The following is a 12755-nucleotide window of genomic DNA, read 5'->3' as shown; positions in this document are numbered from 1 at the left end:
ATGTTGACCAGGATGGTCTCGATCTCTTGACCTCGTGATCCACCCGCCTCGGCCTCCCAAAGTGCTGGGATTACAGGCGTGAGCCACCGCGCCCGGCTTGTTTTGTTTTGTTTTTGACAGAGTCTTACTCTTTCAGCCAGGCTGGAGTGCAGTGATGGGATCTCGACTCTGCATCCTCCGCCTCCCAGGTTCAAGTGATGCTCCTGCCTCAGTCTCCAGAGTAGCTGGGACTACAAGTGCCTGCCACCACACCCAGCTAATTTTTTGTGTTTCTAATAGTCAAGGTTTCTTTGCCAGGCTGATCTCTAACTCCTGACCTCAGGTGATCTGCCTACCTCAGTCTGCCAAAGTGCTAGGATTACAGGCATGAACCACAGTGCCCAGCCAAGTCTTTTTTCTTATACAAGAATCCTTGTTCTCTAGGACACACAGGATAATAAAATGTTATACTAGATTTCAGTATTCCCGAAAATAATGGGTTTAAAAAAAAACAACTTTGTTTTTTTGTTTGTTTGTTTGTTTGAGATGGAGCCTCAACTCTATCACCAGGCTGGAGTGCAGTGGCGCGATCCTGGCTCACTGCAACTTCTGTTTTCTGGTTTCAAACAATTCTGCCTCAGCCCCCTGAGTAGCTGGGACTACAGGCATGCACCACCACGCCCTGCTAATATTTTTTGTATTTTTAGTAGAGATGAGGTTTCACCATGTTGGCCAGGATGGTTTTGATCTCTTGACCTCGTGATCCACCTGCCTCGGCCTCCCAAAGTGCTGAGATTACAGGTGTGAGCCGGCGCACCTGGCCAAAACTTTTGTTTTTGTATGTGTTTCTCCCATCTTAATTGTTCTGTTTCTGCATTGTCAGAGCATAGAGCAATGATGTAATGTGTTCTGCCTTTGACCTTCATTTAGTCTCAGTTCTACAGGTAATTAACATTTAGTGCTCATCACTCACTCCCTAGTCCTTAGGTTAATCTCTCTCTAATCATGTTGTCTCAAGCAGTGGCCTCAATCAGTTGAACTATTTTATTCATCTCTTTTTTTGTAACTTTTTTTTTTTTTTTTTTTTTTTTGAGACGGAGTTTCGTTCATGTTACCCAGGCTGGAGTGCAATGGTGCGATCTCGGCTCACCGCAACCTCCGCCTCCTGGGTTCAGGCAATTCTCCTGCCTCAGCCTCCTGAGTAGCTGGGATTACAGGCACGCACCACCGTGCCCAGCTAATTTTTTGTATTTTTAGTAGAGATGGGGTTTCACCATGTTGACCAGGATGGTCTTGATCTCTTGACCTCGTGATCCACCCGCCTCGACCTCCCGAAGTGCTTGGATTGCAGGCTTGAGCCACTGCGCCTGGCCCTTTTTGTAACTATTTTATTCATTTCTTTTTTTGTCCTTCAGTCTGTTGGGCTAAAATGTTCCTCCTGCTTCAACTTCTTCAGTAACTGGGACTATAGGTGTGCACCACCATGCCTAGGGGCTAATTTTTTTTTTTTTTTTTTTTTAAAGACAGAGTTTCACTCTTGTTACCCAGGCTGGAGTGCAATGGCGCGATCTCAGCTCACCGCAACCTCCACCTCTTGGGTTCAGGCAATTCTCCTCCCTCAACCTCCTGAGTAGCTGGGATTACAGGCACGCGCCACCATGCCCAGCTAATGTTTTGTATTTTTAGTAGAGACGGCATTTCACCATGTTGACCAGGATGGTCTTGATCTCTTGGCCTCGTGATCCACCTGCCTCGGCCTCCCAGAGTGCTGGAATTACAGGCTTGAGCCACTGCACCTGGCAGGCCTAGGGGCTAATTTTTTCATTTTTCTTTTTTTTTTATTTTGAGACGGAGTTTCACTCATGTTACCCAGGTTGGAGTGCAATGGCGCGATCTCGGCTCACCGCAACCTCCACCTCCTGGGTTCAGGCAATTCTCCTGCCTCAGCCTCCTGAGTAGCTGGAATTACAGACACACACCACCATGCCCAGCTAATTTTTTGTATTTTTAGTAGAGACGGGGTTTCACCATGTTGACCAGGATGGTCTCGATCTCTTGACCTTGTAATCCACCCACCTCGGCCTCCCAAAGTGCTGGGATTACAGGCTTGAGCCACCACGCCCGGCATCATTTTTCTTTTGTAGAGATGGGGTCTCACTATTTTTGACCAGGCTGGTTTGAAACTCCTGGCCTCAAGCGATCCTCCCACCTCAGCCTCCCAAAGTACTGGGATTAAAGATGTGAATCACACTGTGTCTGGTCCCTTTGTTGCTTTTTTACAAGGCTGAGTAATATTTCACTGGTTGTATATAATATATTTTGCTTTCTATTTACAAATATGTATGGAGTGACTGACTGCAAATAAGGTTCCTGGTTCTTGCTCATATGAAGTAACTACATGTATGGTGATGCCACAGGCAGGATAAAGTCATAAATGAGTGGGGTCAGGAGTCTCTAAACCTGTTCTGTAAAGGCCAGATACGTATGGTTTTATAGGCCATATGTGGTCCATATTGCATGTTCTCTGTGTTTTCCTTCCTTCCTTTTTCTTCCCACCTTCCTTCCTTCCTTCTTTAAACTGTTCTTTAGGAGCCCCAGGCTAGATTGATTCCACAGGTCTAAGCTGCTGATCCTTGATCCAGAGAAAAGCTGTCAAAGGATCTGGCTCCTAGTTGAGAGTTGGGGTTTTTTGGTTTTGTTTTGGTTTTTGTAATGGGATCTTGCTCTGTCACCCAGGCTGCATTGCAGAGGCATGCATGATCACGGCTCACTGCAGCCTCGACCTCCTGGGCTCAGACAATTCCCACCTCAGCTTCGGGACCACAGGTACACTCTACCACGCTTGGATAGTTTTTTTTTTTTTTTTTTTTTTTTTTAAATCTCTGTGTTGTCCAGGCTGGCCTCAAACTCCTAGGCTCAAATGATCCCCCTACCTTGACCTCCCAAAGTGGTGGATTAATTAATTACAGGTGTGAGCCACTGCACCTGGCTGACTTTGGAGTTTTTGAAATACTGATTGAACTGTAGGTTCATTTGCATGTCATGTAAGAAACCATACAGATAAATATTTTGCAAAACTGTAGTGTAATATCACAACCAAGATGTTGACATTGGTAGAATTCACATATTTTACTCAGCTATCCCCCACAGATGCAACTTTGGTTGGTCCACATAGGGTTTTGTTACTGTTTTCAAGACAATCTCAAGCTCCTCCTGGGCTTGATCCATCCTCTCACCTCGACCACCTGAATAGCTGGGATTTCCGGCATGTACCGACACACCTGGCTCTTGGTTATGATTTTTAATTTGAAATTATTGCCAGAATATCAGTGTTGGTAGATTGTGGTGAAAGTCCTGATCCCCAGCTTCCCTTAGGTTGAAGGATGTAGTAATACTGGTCCTTCATTCTCTGCGTGGCAACAGGTGGCTGGGCATGAGGAGTGGTGGCCCTAGAGAGTTCATTCCTGGTCTTTGTTTGCCTTTGAGCCTCCTCTGCATTAAGCAGCAATACTTCTAAGTGTGTAACCTGTGCTACCTTTAGGAAGACAATGTCAGAATCACTTTGACTTTACAGTAATGATGTAAACAATGTTTTTTTTTTTTTTTTTTTGGGGGGGGGGGACAGAGTTTCGCTCTTGTTACCCAGGCTGGAGTGCAATGGCGCGATCTCGGCTCACCGCAACCTCCGCCTCCTGGGCTCAGGCAATTCTCCTGCCTCAGCTTCCTGAGTAGCTGGGATTACAGGCACGCGCCACCATGCCCGGCTAATGTTTTGTATTTTTAGTAGAGACGGGGTTTCACCGTGTTGACCAGGATGGTCTCGATCTCTTGACCTCGTGATCCTTAAGCCCAGGAGTTCGAGACCTGCCTGGGCAATATAGCGAGACCCCGTTCTCCACAAAAAGGAAAAAAAAACAAAAAGACAAAAAAAAAAAAAAAAAAAATAAGCGTAACAATGTTTCTTGAGTGCAGTGGGTCACGCCCGCAATCCCAGCACTTTCGGAGGCCAAGGTGGGTCAGGAGATGGGGACCATCCTGGCTAACACGGTGAAACCCCATTTCTACTAAAAATCCAAAAAAATAGCTGGGCATGGTGGTACGAGCCTGTAGTTCCAGCTACTTGGAAGGCTGAGGCAGTAGAATCGCTTGAACCCGGGAGGGGGAGGTTACAGTGAGCCGAGATTGTGCTACTGCTCTTCACCGGCCTGGGTGACCCCGTCTGTCTATATATACATAAAGTTTCAAATCATTAGAACAAGTAAAAGACCAAGGGTCTTTAATATCCACGCAGCAGAAAGTAAAATAATGTGTTTTTTATTATGAGAATTAATATAAAAAGCTAATAGTCCCGCAAACAATGATTTATTGTGTAGAAGGCAGGGAACTCCTTTTACTTTGAAACTTTTTTTCCTTCAGTTTAGCTTCAGAAATGATTGTTTCGAAACTGATCAGTCTTCATTAAAGAAAAAATGAATTTTCCATTTGTTTTCCCTTGTGTTAAATGGAGTTTTAAGAGTAACTCCTTCCTGTTAAAGTTTCTCTTATAAATCCAACTTTAAAAAGTTAAAAATATATACCTGAATCCAGCATTGTCTAATGCTTCCCTTCCATTTTTACCTCCATATGTGTGGATAATTTGTTCAACATTTTAGCTTTCTGCTGTCATACGTAGCTTCGCTGTTTCCAGACCACTTTATCATGTGATCTCTCACTTTGCCCTTCAACACCCTGTGACGTAGGGAAAGACAGTACTGATGGAATAGACCAGTGCTGAGGACTGGGGCCATCCAAGGCATTCTCTTGGAGGGTTGTGAATTCTATTCAAAGGACAGTAACTTTTTTTTTCATTTTACTGAGAAATGTTAAAAACATACAGCAGAGGTGAAATAATTTTCTATGAAGACCCCTAATGCCTGCTACCGAGATTCTACTGTTACCATTTATACTTGGTTTTTCTTATCTCTCTGAGGCTGCTTGACTGGAATTCCAGGTACAGGAAACAGAAGAAGCTAATTCCAAATAGTTATCTGAAGATAGCATTGGTTTTTAACCTTCATCTTTAGCCAGAATTAAGATCCAGTAACTGCCCTTTGGATGTGGCTGTGTTAAAGTCTTTGAAACAAGTAGTTTCCATTCTTTCTTGAAGTTACCTATCCATGTACTTAGTTAGTGTTACAGTCTCAAATGATTATATTTGCTGATGTGATGGTGCGAAAACATGTCTTAAAGTGTGTATTATAAAATGTTTCTATTTTGTCATTTTTTAAAAACAGATAAGAAACAACAAGAAAACTGCCATCTTAGTTAAAGAAGTGAATCCTAAAAAGAAACTTTTCTTAGTTTATCGACCGAATACTGGGAAACAGCTCAAATTAGAAATTTATGCTGATCTAAAAAAGAAATACAAGAAGGTATTTTCTAATTTGTACATTATGTTATATAAGAATACTTATTTTGGCTGGGCACAGTGACTCACGCTTATAATCCCAGCACTTTGGGAGGCCAAGGCGGGTGGATCACCTGAGGTCAGGAGTTTGAGACCAGCCTGGCCAAAATGGTGAAACCTCGTCTCTACTAAAGATACAAAAAAATAGCCAAGTGTGGTGGTACACGCCTGTAATCTCAGCTGCCTAGGAAGCTGAGGCAGGAGAATCACTTCAACCTGGGAAGCTGGGTTGCAGTAAGCCAAGATCGCACCACTGCACTCCAGCTACGGCGACAGAGTGAGACGCAATCTCAAAAAAAAAAGGAAAAAAATACTTATTTATAATAATACTTTGAAACTGTTTAAGATAGTTGCTCTGGGTATGAAATTACTTTTTTCTTATTTGGTTACTGTTTTGTAATGAGGTCTCGCTATGTTGCAAAGGCTGCACTGGTCTGGAATTACTGGGCTCAGGAGATCCTTTCACCTCGGCATTTCAAAGTGCTGGAATTGCAGGTGTCAGCCACCACACCCAGCCTGGTTTAAGGAAAATGTGAACTTTTGTTATGCTAATACCGCAGTCTTAATGTTATCAGGCTTAAACTTCTAAGATGTCTCCTGCCCTTGCCCAGGATGGAGTGCAGTGGCTTGATCTTGGCTCACTGTAACGGCCTCCCCGGTTTAATTGATTCCCATGCCTTAGCCTCCCTTGCACTCCAGCCTGGGCGACAGAGCAAGACTCTGTCTCAAAAAAAAAAAAAAAAAAGTCCTTTTCACTACCTCTTAGTTTTATTGTGAGGATGCTTCTGTGTTTATATTTTGCAGTGATTTATAGAAAACAGTAAGTGACTATTTTTCCTAACATTTACTATTATGTTTTATTTTATTAATATTACCTTATACTACTATACCTAGCCATTCTCATTTGAAAACAATTATAGTTAATTTAGTTATTTGAAAACTTAATTACATAAGAGGAACCAGCATGACAGAACTTTTCAAATGGCATTCAGATTCAGCTAATATCGAGGGTTAAGTTTTTTGGGTAGAGATTATTTTAAATTGGCTGCCTCTAGAATTACCAGATTAGGTAAGCAGTTTATTTAAAGAAATGCTGTTTTCAGTGAAATTTCTCTCATTTTTACAGGTTGTCTCAGATGATGCCCTGATGCACTGGTTAGATCAGTATAATTCATCTGCAGATACTTGTACTCATGCTTATTGGTTAGTATTTTCGTGTTTCCTACCATGTTTTCCAAAATTTAATTGAGATTTTAAATGCACCTTCACTCTTTGCTGGTGTGCCCTCATGAATTAACGAACAGATTAAGTATTGCCAGGCATGGTGTGTTCCATCAGGAATATTTACTGGACAGTTGTGGACCAGAAACTGTTTATGTACCTCCTTACTCTTCACTGATGCTTTTTTATTTCCAACCGTTTTCTGGCAGCATGAACTTAACACTCATCCTTTATATTAGAACTTGCTTTTTCAGCTGAGTGCAGTGGCTTACGCCTGTAATCTCAGCATTTTGGGAGGCCTGGGTAGCCCGATCGTCTCAGGTCAGGAGTTCGAGACCAGGCTGGCCAACATGATGAAACCCCATGTCTACTGAAAATACAGAAATTAACCAGGTGTGGTAGCAGGTGCCTGTAATCCCAGCTCCTCAGGAGGCTGAGGCAGGAGAATCATTTGAACCCGGGAGGCGGAGGTTGCAGTAAGCCAAAATCGTGTCATCGCACTCTAGTCTGGGGTACAAGACTGAAATTGTCTCCAAAAAAAAAAAAAAAAGCTAGGTGCAGTGACTCATGACTGTAATGCCAGCACTTTGGGAGGCCGAGGTGGGCAGATCACCTAGGGTTGTCTGTTTGAGACCAGCCTGACCAACATGGAGAAGCGCCCAGTATCTACTAAAAATACAAAATTAGCCGGGTGTGGTGGCGCATGCCTGTAATCCCAGCAACTCAGGAGGCTGAGGCAGTAGAATTGCTTGAACCTGGGAGGTGGAGGTTGCGTTGAGCCAAAATCATGCCACTGCACTCCTGCCTGGGTGACAACAAGACTCTGTCTTAAAAAAAAAAAAAATGTTTAACACTTTCAAAAGTTAACCTACAAACATTTTCTTTTCTTTTCCTTCTTGAGGCGGGTCTTGCTCTGTTGCCCAGGTTGGAGTGCAGCAGTACAATCTTGGCTCACTGCAACCTCTGCCTCCCAGGTTCAAGCAATTCTCCTGCCTCAGCCTCCCATGTAGCCAGCATTACAGGTGCCTGCCACTACACCCAGCTACTTTTTGTATTTTTAGTAGAGATGTGGTTTTACCATGTTGGCCGTGCTGGTCTCCTGACCTTTGTGATCCACCTGCCTGGGTCTTTGAAAGTGCTGGCATTACAGGTGTGAGCCACCATGCCCGGTCCATACAAACATTTTCTAAAACATTTGCACTGGGGACAGTGCTGTGGCTTTTAGCAGTTTGGGAGATCAAGAAGGGAGGATTGTTTGAGGCCAGGAGTTTGAGACCAGCCTCCTCAACACAGCAAGACTTCATCTCTGCAAAAAATTAAAAACAAACATTTGTTTTGAATTACAGCAAGAAGATGTCTTATATGTGTACATTTAACACTGTATATTTATCTTGAATTAGTGCTAACCAGAAGGACATCTTTATTGATGAATTCTGAAAATAATTTTAACCATAAAACAAACATTGGTGGCATTTTCCCCTTTTTCTCGTTTGTTTTTTTGTTTTTTGTTGTTTTTTTGTTTTTTGTTTGTTTGAAAGGAAGTCTTGCTCTGTCACCAGGCAGGAGTGCAGTGCAGTGGCACAGTCTCGACTGACTGCAACCTCTGCCTCCCAGATTCAAGCAATTCCCCTGACTCAGCCTCTTGAGTAGCTGGAACTATAGGCGCACACCACCATGCTCGGTTAGTTTTTTGGATTTTAGTAGAAACAGGGTTTCACCGTGTTGGTCAGGATGGTTTCCATCTCCTGACCTCAGGATCCACCCACCTTGGCCTCCCAAAGTGCTGAGATTACAGGTGTGAGCCACCACGCCCAGCCTTATTTCTTCTTAAATTTAAATGTAGTCTCTCCCTCCTCTCCCACCTCTTTCCATCTCCTCTCTAGATTGCTGAGTCCTTCCCACTAATGTGATTTTAGAACAATATATTATTAATTTCATAATATAGAAATAACTGGTAGAATCTTTGCCCCCTCCTCTCCGCTTCGCTTTCTTTTTTTTTTTTTTTTTTTCCCTTTTTCTGAGACAGAGTCTCACTCTGTCGCCCAGACTGGAGTGCAGTGGTGGCAATCTCAGCTCACTGCAACTTCCACCTCCCAGGTTCAGGCAGTTCTGCCTCAGCTTCCCGAGTAGCTGGGTTTACAGGCACGTGCCACCATGCCCAGCTAATTTTGTATTTTTAGTAGAGGTGGGGTTTCACCATGTTGGTCAGGCCGGTCTTAAGCTCCTCACCTCATGATCCACCCGCCTTGGCCTCCCAAAGTGCTGGGATTACAGACGTGAGCCACTGCACCCGGCTCCTTCTTTTCTTTTGTGCAGATGTTTGTTTTTTCATGGCAGGATCTCTTTTTTTCTTTTTTGAAACCGAGGGCTCGAGTGCAGTGGCATCATCTTGGCTTACTGCAGCTTCCTCCTCCCAGGTTCAAGCGATTCTCGTGCCTCAACCACCTGAGTAGCTGGGATTAAAGGCATGAGCCACCATACCCAGCTAAATTTTTTATTTCAGTAGAAATTGGGTTTCTCCCCATTGGCCAGGCTAGTCTTGAACTCCTGGCCTCAAGCGATTCACACGCGCCTCAGCCTCCCAAAGTGCTGGGGTTATAGGCATGAGCCACCATGCCCGTTCTTGGCTAATACTTTTAAATGTTTTGTAGAGACAGCGCCTGGCCATGTTGCCTAGGCTGGTCTCAAACTCGGACTCAAACAGTACTCCCACCTCAGCCTCTCAAAGTGCTGTGATTACATGCATGAGCCACCATGCCTGGCTAACAAGATAATTTTATAAACTAGCAATACAAATAATGGATATTGGCCGGGCGCGGTGGCTCAAGCCTGTAATCCCAGCACTTTGGGAGGCCAAGGCGGGTGGATCACGAGGTCAAGAGATCGAGACCATCCTGGTCAACCTGGTGAAACCCCGTCTCTACTAAAAATACAAAACATTAGCTGGGCGTGGTGGCGCGTGCCTGTAATCCCAGCTACTCAGGAGGCTGAGGCAGGAGAATTGCCTGAACCCGGGAGGCGGAGGTTGCGGTGAGCCGAGATCGCGCCATTGCACTCCAGCCTGGGTAAGAGCGAAACTCCGTCTCAAAAAAAAAAAACAAAAACAAACAAAAAAAAAAAAACAAATAATGGATATTAAAATAACAAATCCTTCAACAGTTAGCAAACATGATAAATTCAATCTTTTTTTGTATTTTTTTTTTTTTTTGAGATGGAGTCTTGCTCTGTCGCCAGGCTGGTTGGAGTACAGTGGCACAGTCTTGGCTCACTGCAACCTCCATCTCCCAGGTTCAAGTGATTCCCCTGCCTCAGCCTGCTGAGTAGCTGGGACTGCAGGTGTGTGCCACCACGCCTGGGTAATTTTTATTTATTTGTTTGTTTGTTCATTTATTTATTTATTTTGTATGTTAGTAGAGACGGGATTTCACCATGGCCAGGATGTTCTTGATCTCCTGACCTCATGATCCACATGCAGCAGCCTCCCAAAGTGCTGGGATTACAAGTGTGAGCCATTGTGCCAAGCTAATTCAACCCTATAGGGAGGCAGTCCCCTGAAAAAACTGTCCTTTCAAAACCTTAAATTGGAAACCAATACCTTAAATTGGAAAGGATAATTCAACAGGCCAACAGAATTATAATCTAAGAAATAATAAAGACAAATAATTCCAAAACTGTTTATTTGAAATTTGTAGCCAGGCACGGTGGCTCACACCTGTAATCCCAGCACTTTGGGAGGCCAAGGTGGGTGGATCATGAGGTCAGGAGGTCAAGACCATCCTGGCCAACATGGTAAAACCCCATCTCTACTAAAAATACAAAAATTAGCCAGGCATGGTGGTGCATGCCTGTAATCCCAGCTACTTGGAAGGCTGAGGCAGGAAAATCGTTTGAACCAGGGAGTTGGAGGTTGCAGTGAAACGAGATTGTGCCACTGCACTCCAGCCTGGTGACAGGGAGACTCCATCTCAAAAAAAATAAAAAGAAAAAAATTTGATTTGACTTTGGGGGGGGTGTATACATATATTGACAAACACTCACATATATGTATTTCCCATTTTTCTTAGGCGTGGCAATTGCAAAAAAGCAAGCTTGGGGTTAGTTTGTGAAATAGGTCTTCGTTGCCGTACATATTATGTATTATGTGGTTCAGTGCTGAGTGTCTGGACAAAAGTTGAGGGTGTTCTAGCATCTGTCAGTGGCACAAACGTGAAAATGCAGATCGTCCGGCTAAGAACGGAAGATGGGCAACGGATAGTAGGTGAGTCTAATTTTTGTTTTGGTTTGAGTTGCAGGAAAAAATCAGATCCTGCTTCTTTTCTTATTGCTAATGTCTTAGCTCTATTCCAAATGCATCTAACATTTCTTCTGGTAGTGAGTATGGGACCTGTTTATATTTCTTACAAGGTTGAATAGAAGTTTTTTTTTGTTGTTTTTTTTTTGGGCGGGGGGGGACAGAGTTTCACTCTTGTTAGCCAGGCTGGAGTGCAATGGCGCGATCTCGGCTCACCGCAACCTCCGCCTCCTGGGTTCAGGCGATTCTCCTGCCTCAGCTTCCTGAGTAGCTGGGATTACAGGCACGCGCCACCATGCCTGGCTAATGTTTTGTATTTTTAGTAGAGACGGGGTTTCACCGTGTTGGCCAGGATGCTCTCGATCTCTTGACCTCGTGATCCACCCGCCTCGGCCTCCCAAAGTGCTGGGATTACAGGCTTGAGCCACCGCGCCTGGCTAGAAGTTAAGCCTTCAAACAGACATCGTTGGTTCTGGTTGACGTTATGATACGGTCGTCTCTTTGATGGGGTTCTCAGCTGCTCTTGCTCTCCTCCTCTACTGTTGCTGTCCGTGCAGGCTCCCTGATTTGAAGACAACTTAGCCTCCTGCCCAGGAGTTCTCTGTTGAGCTAGCTTAGGACTATGGAACTCAAAAGCCACTGTGCACATAGGATGGCTTGGTGTCCTGCAGGGAGAAAAGGGCAAATTAGGCCAGCTGTTCCCACCATGTGCTCAACTACAGGTGTCCAGGAAGCCGGCCAGCAATTGGACTCTGTTTGCTTATCTTGGTTTCATTTATAGCAGTCTTCCTCTATATTGGCAGTTCATGGGCCAAAGCCAGTCTCTGAACTCTCTTTTTGACACTTGAGTATTGTGGGATGTTGTAGGTTTTCATTTGAATTAATTTTTTTTTTTTTTTTTTTTTTTTGGAGACTGAGTCTCACTCTTTGCCCAGGCTGGAGTGCAGTGGTGTACTCCCGTCTCGCTGCAACCTCTTCCACCTGAGTTCAAGCAATTCTCGTGTTTCAGCCTTCCAAGTAGCTGGGATTACAGGCATTCACCACCATGCCCGGCTGACTTTTGTTTTTTTTTTTTTTTAGGAGAGATGGGGTTTCACCATGTTGGCCAGGCTGGTATCCTGTCCTCAAGTGATCTGCCCACCATAGCCTCCCAAAGTGTTGGGATTACAGGTATGAGTCACTGCACCTGGGCCTCATTTGAATTAATTGCCAACAGGGCCGGGCGTGGTGGCTCACGCCTGTAATCCCAGCACTTTGGGAGGCTGAGGCAGGTGGATCACCTGAGGTTAGGAGTTCAAGACCAGCCTGGCCAACATAGTGAAACCCTGTCTTTAAAAAATAATAATAATTAATTGCCAACATTTAAAAATCAAGAGGCTTCATATAAAAGTCTGGATTTTGGCCAGGCGCTGTGGCTCACGCCTATAATCCCAGCACTTTGGGAGGCTGAGGCAGATGGATCACAAGGTCAAGAGATTGAGACCGTCCTGGTCAACATGGTGAAACCCCGTCTCTACTGAAAATACAAAAATTAGCTGGGCATGGTGGCGCGCTAATTTTTGCTTGAACCCAGGAGGCAGAGGTTGCTGTGAGCCGAGATCGCGCCATTGTACTCCAGCCTGGGTAACGAGCGAAACTCCGTCTCAAAAAAAAAAAAAGTCTGGATTCCAGTTTCCTTAAACAACCATAAAAAGCACCCCATCAGCTGGGTGTGGTGGTTCACGCCTATCATCCCAGCACTTCAGGAAGCTCAGGCAGGAGAAGTGCTGGAGCCCAGGAGTTTGAGACTAGCCTAGGCAACACAGCAACACCTTGCCT

At 44.5% G+C, this 12755-nt stretch overlaps 1 protein-coding gene across 10 annotated transcripts in view; it reads left to right on the top strand.

Moving 5' to 3' along the window:
• SBNO1 (strawberry notch homolog 1) overlaps window positions 1–12755 on the top strand; it is a 61223-nt gene that overhangs the window by 43996 nt on the left and 4472 nt on the right. For all 10 annotated transcript variants that reach the window (XM_032243418.1, XM_032243427.1, XM_032243408.1 and 7 more), the window contains 3 exons: window positions 5253–5390; window positions 6552–6628; window positions 10711–10904. In XM_032243418.1, the coding sequence (XP_032099309.1) occupies window positions 5253–5390; window positions 6552–6628; window positions 10711–10904 (409 nt within the window). The remainder of the gene's footprint in view (window positions 1–5252; window positions 5391–6551; window positions 6629–10710; window positions 10905–12755) is intronic.

This window comes from Sapajus apella, unplaced genomic scaffold (assembly GCF_009761245.1).
Source record: "Sapajus apella isolate SASKATOON/1434 unplaced genomic scaffold, GSC_monkey_1.0 scaffold2, whole genome shotgun sequence".
Classification (NCBI taxonomy): Eukaryota; Metazoa; Chordata; class Mammalia; order Primates; family Cebidae; genus Sapajus; species Sapajus apella.
This window is presented reverse-complemented; position numbering and strand designations above follow the sequence as displayed.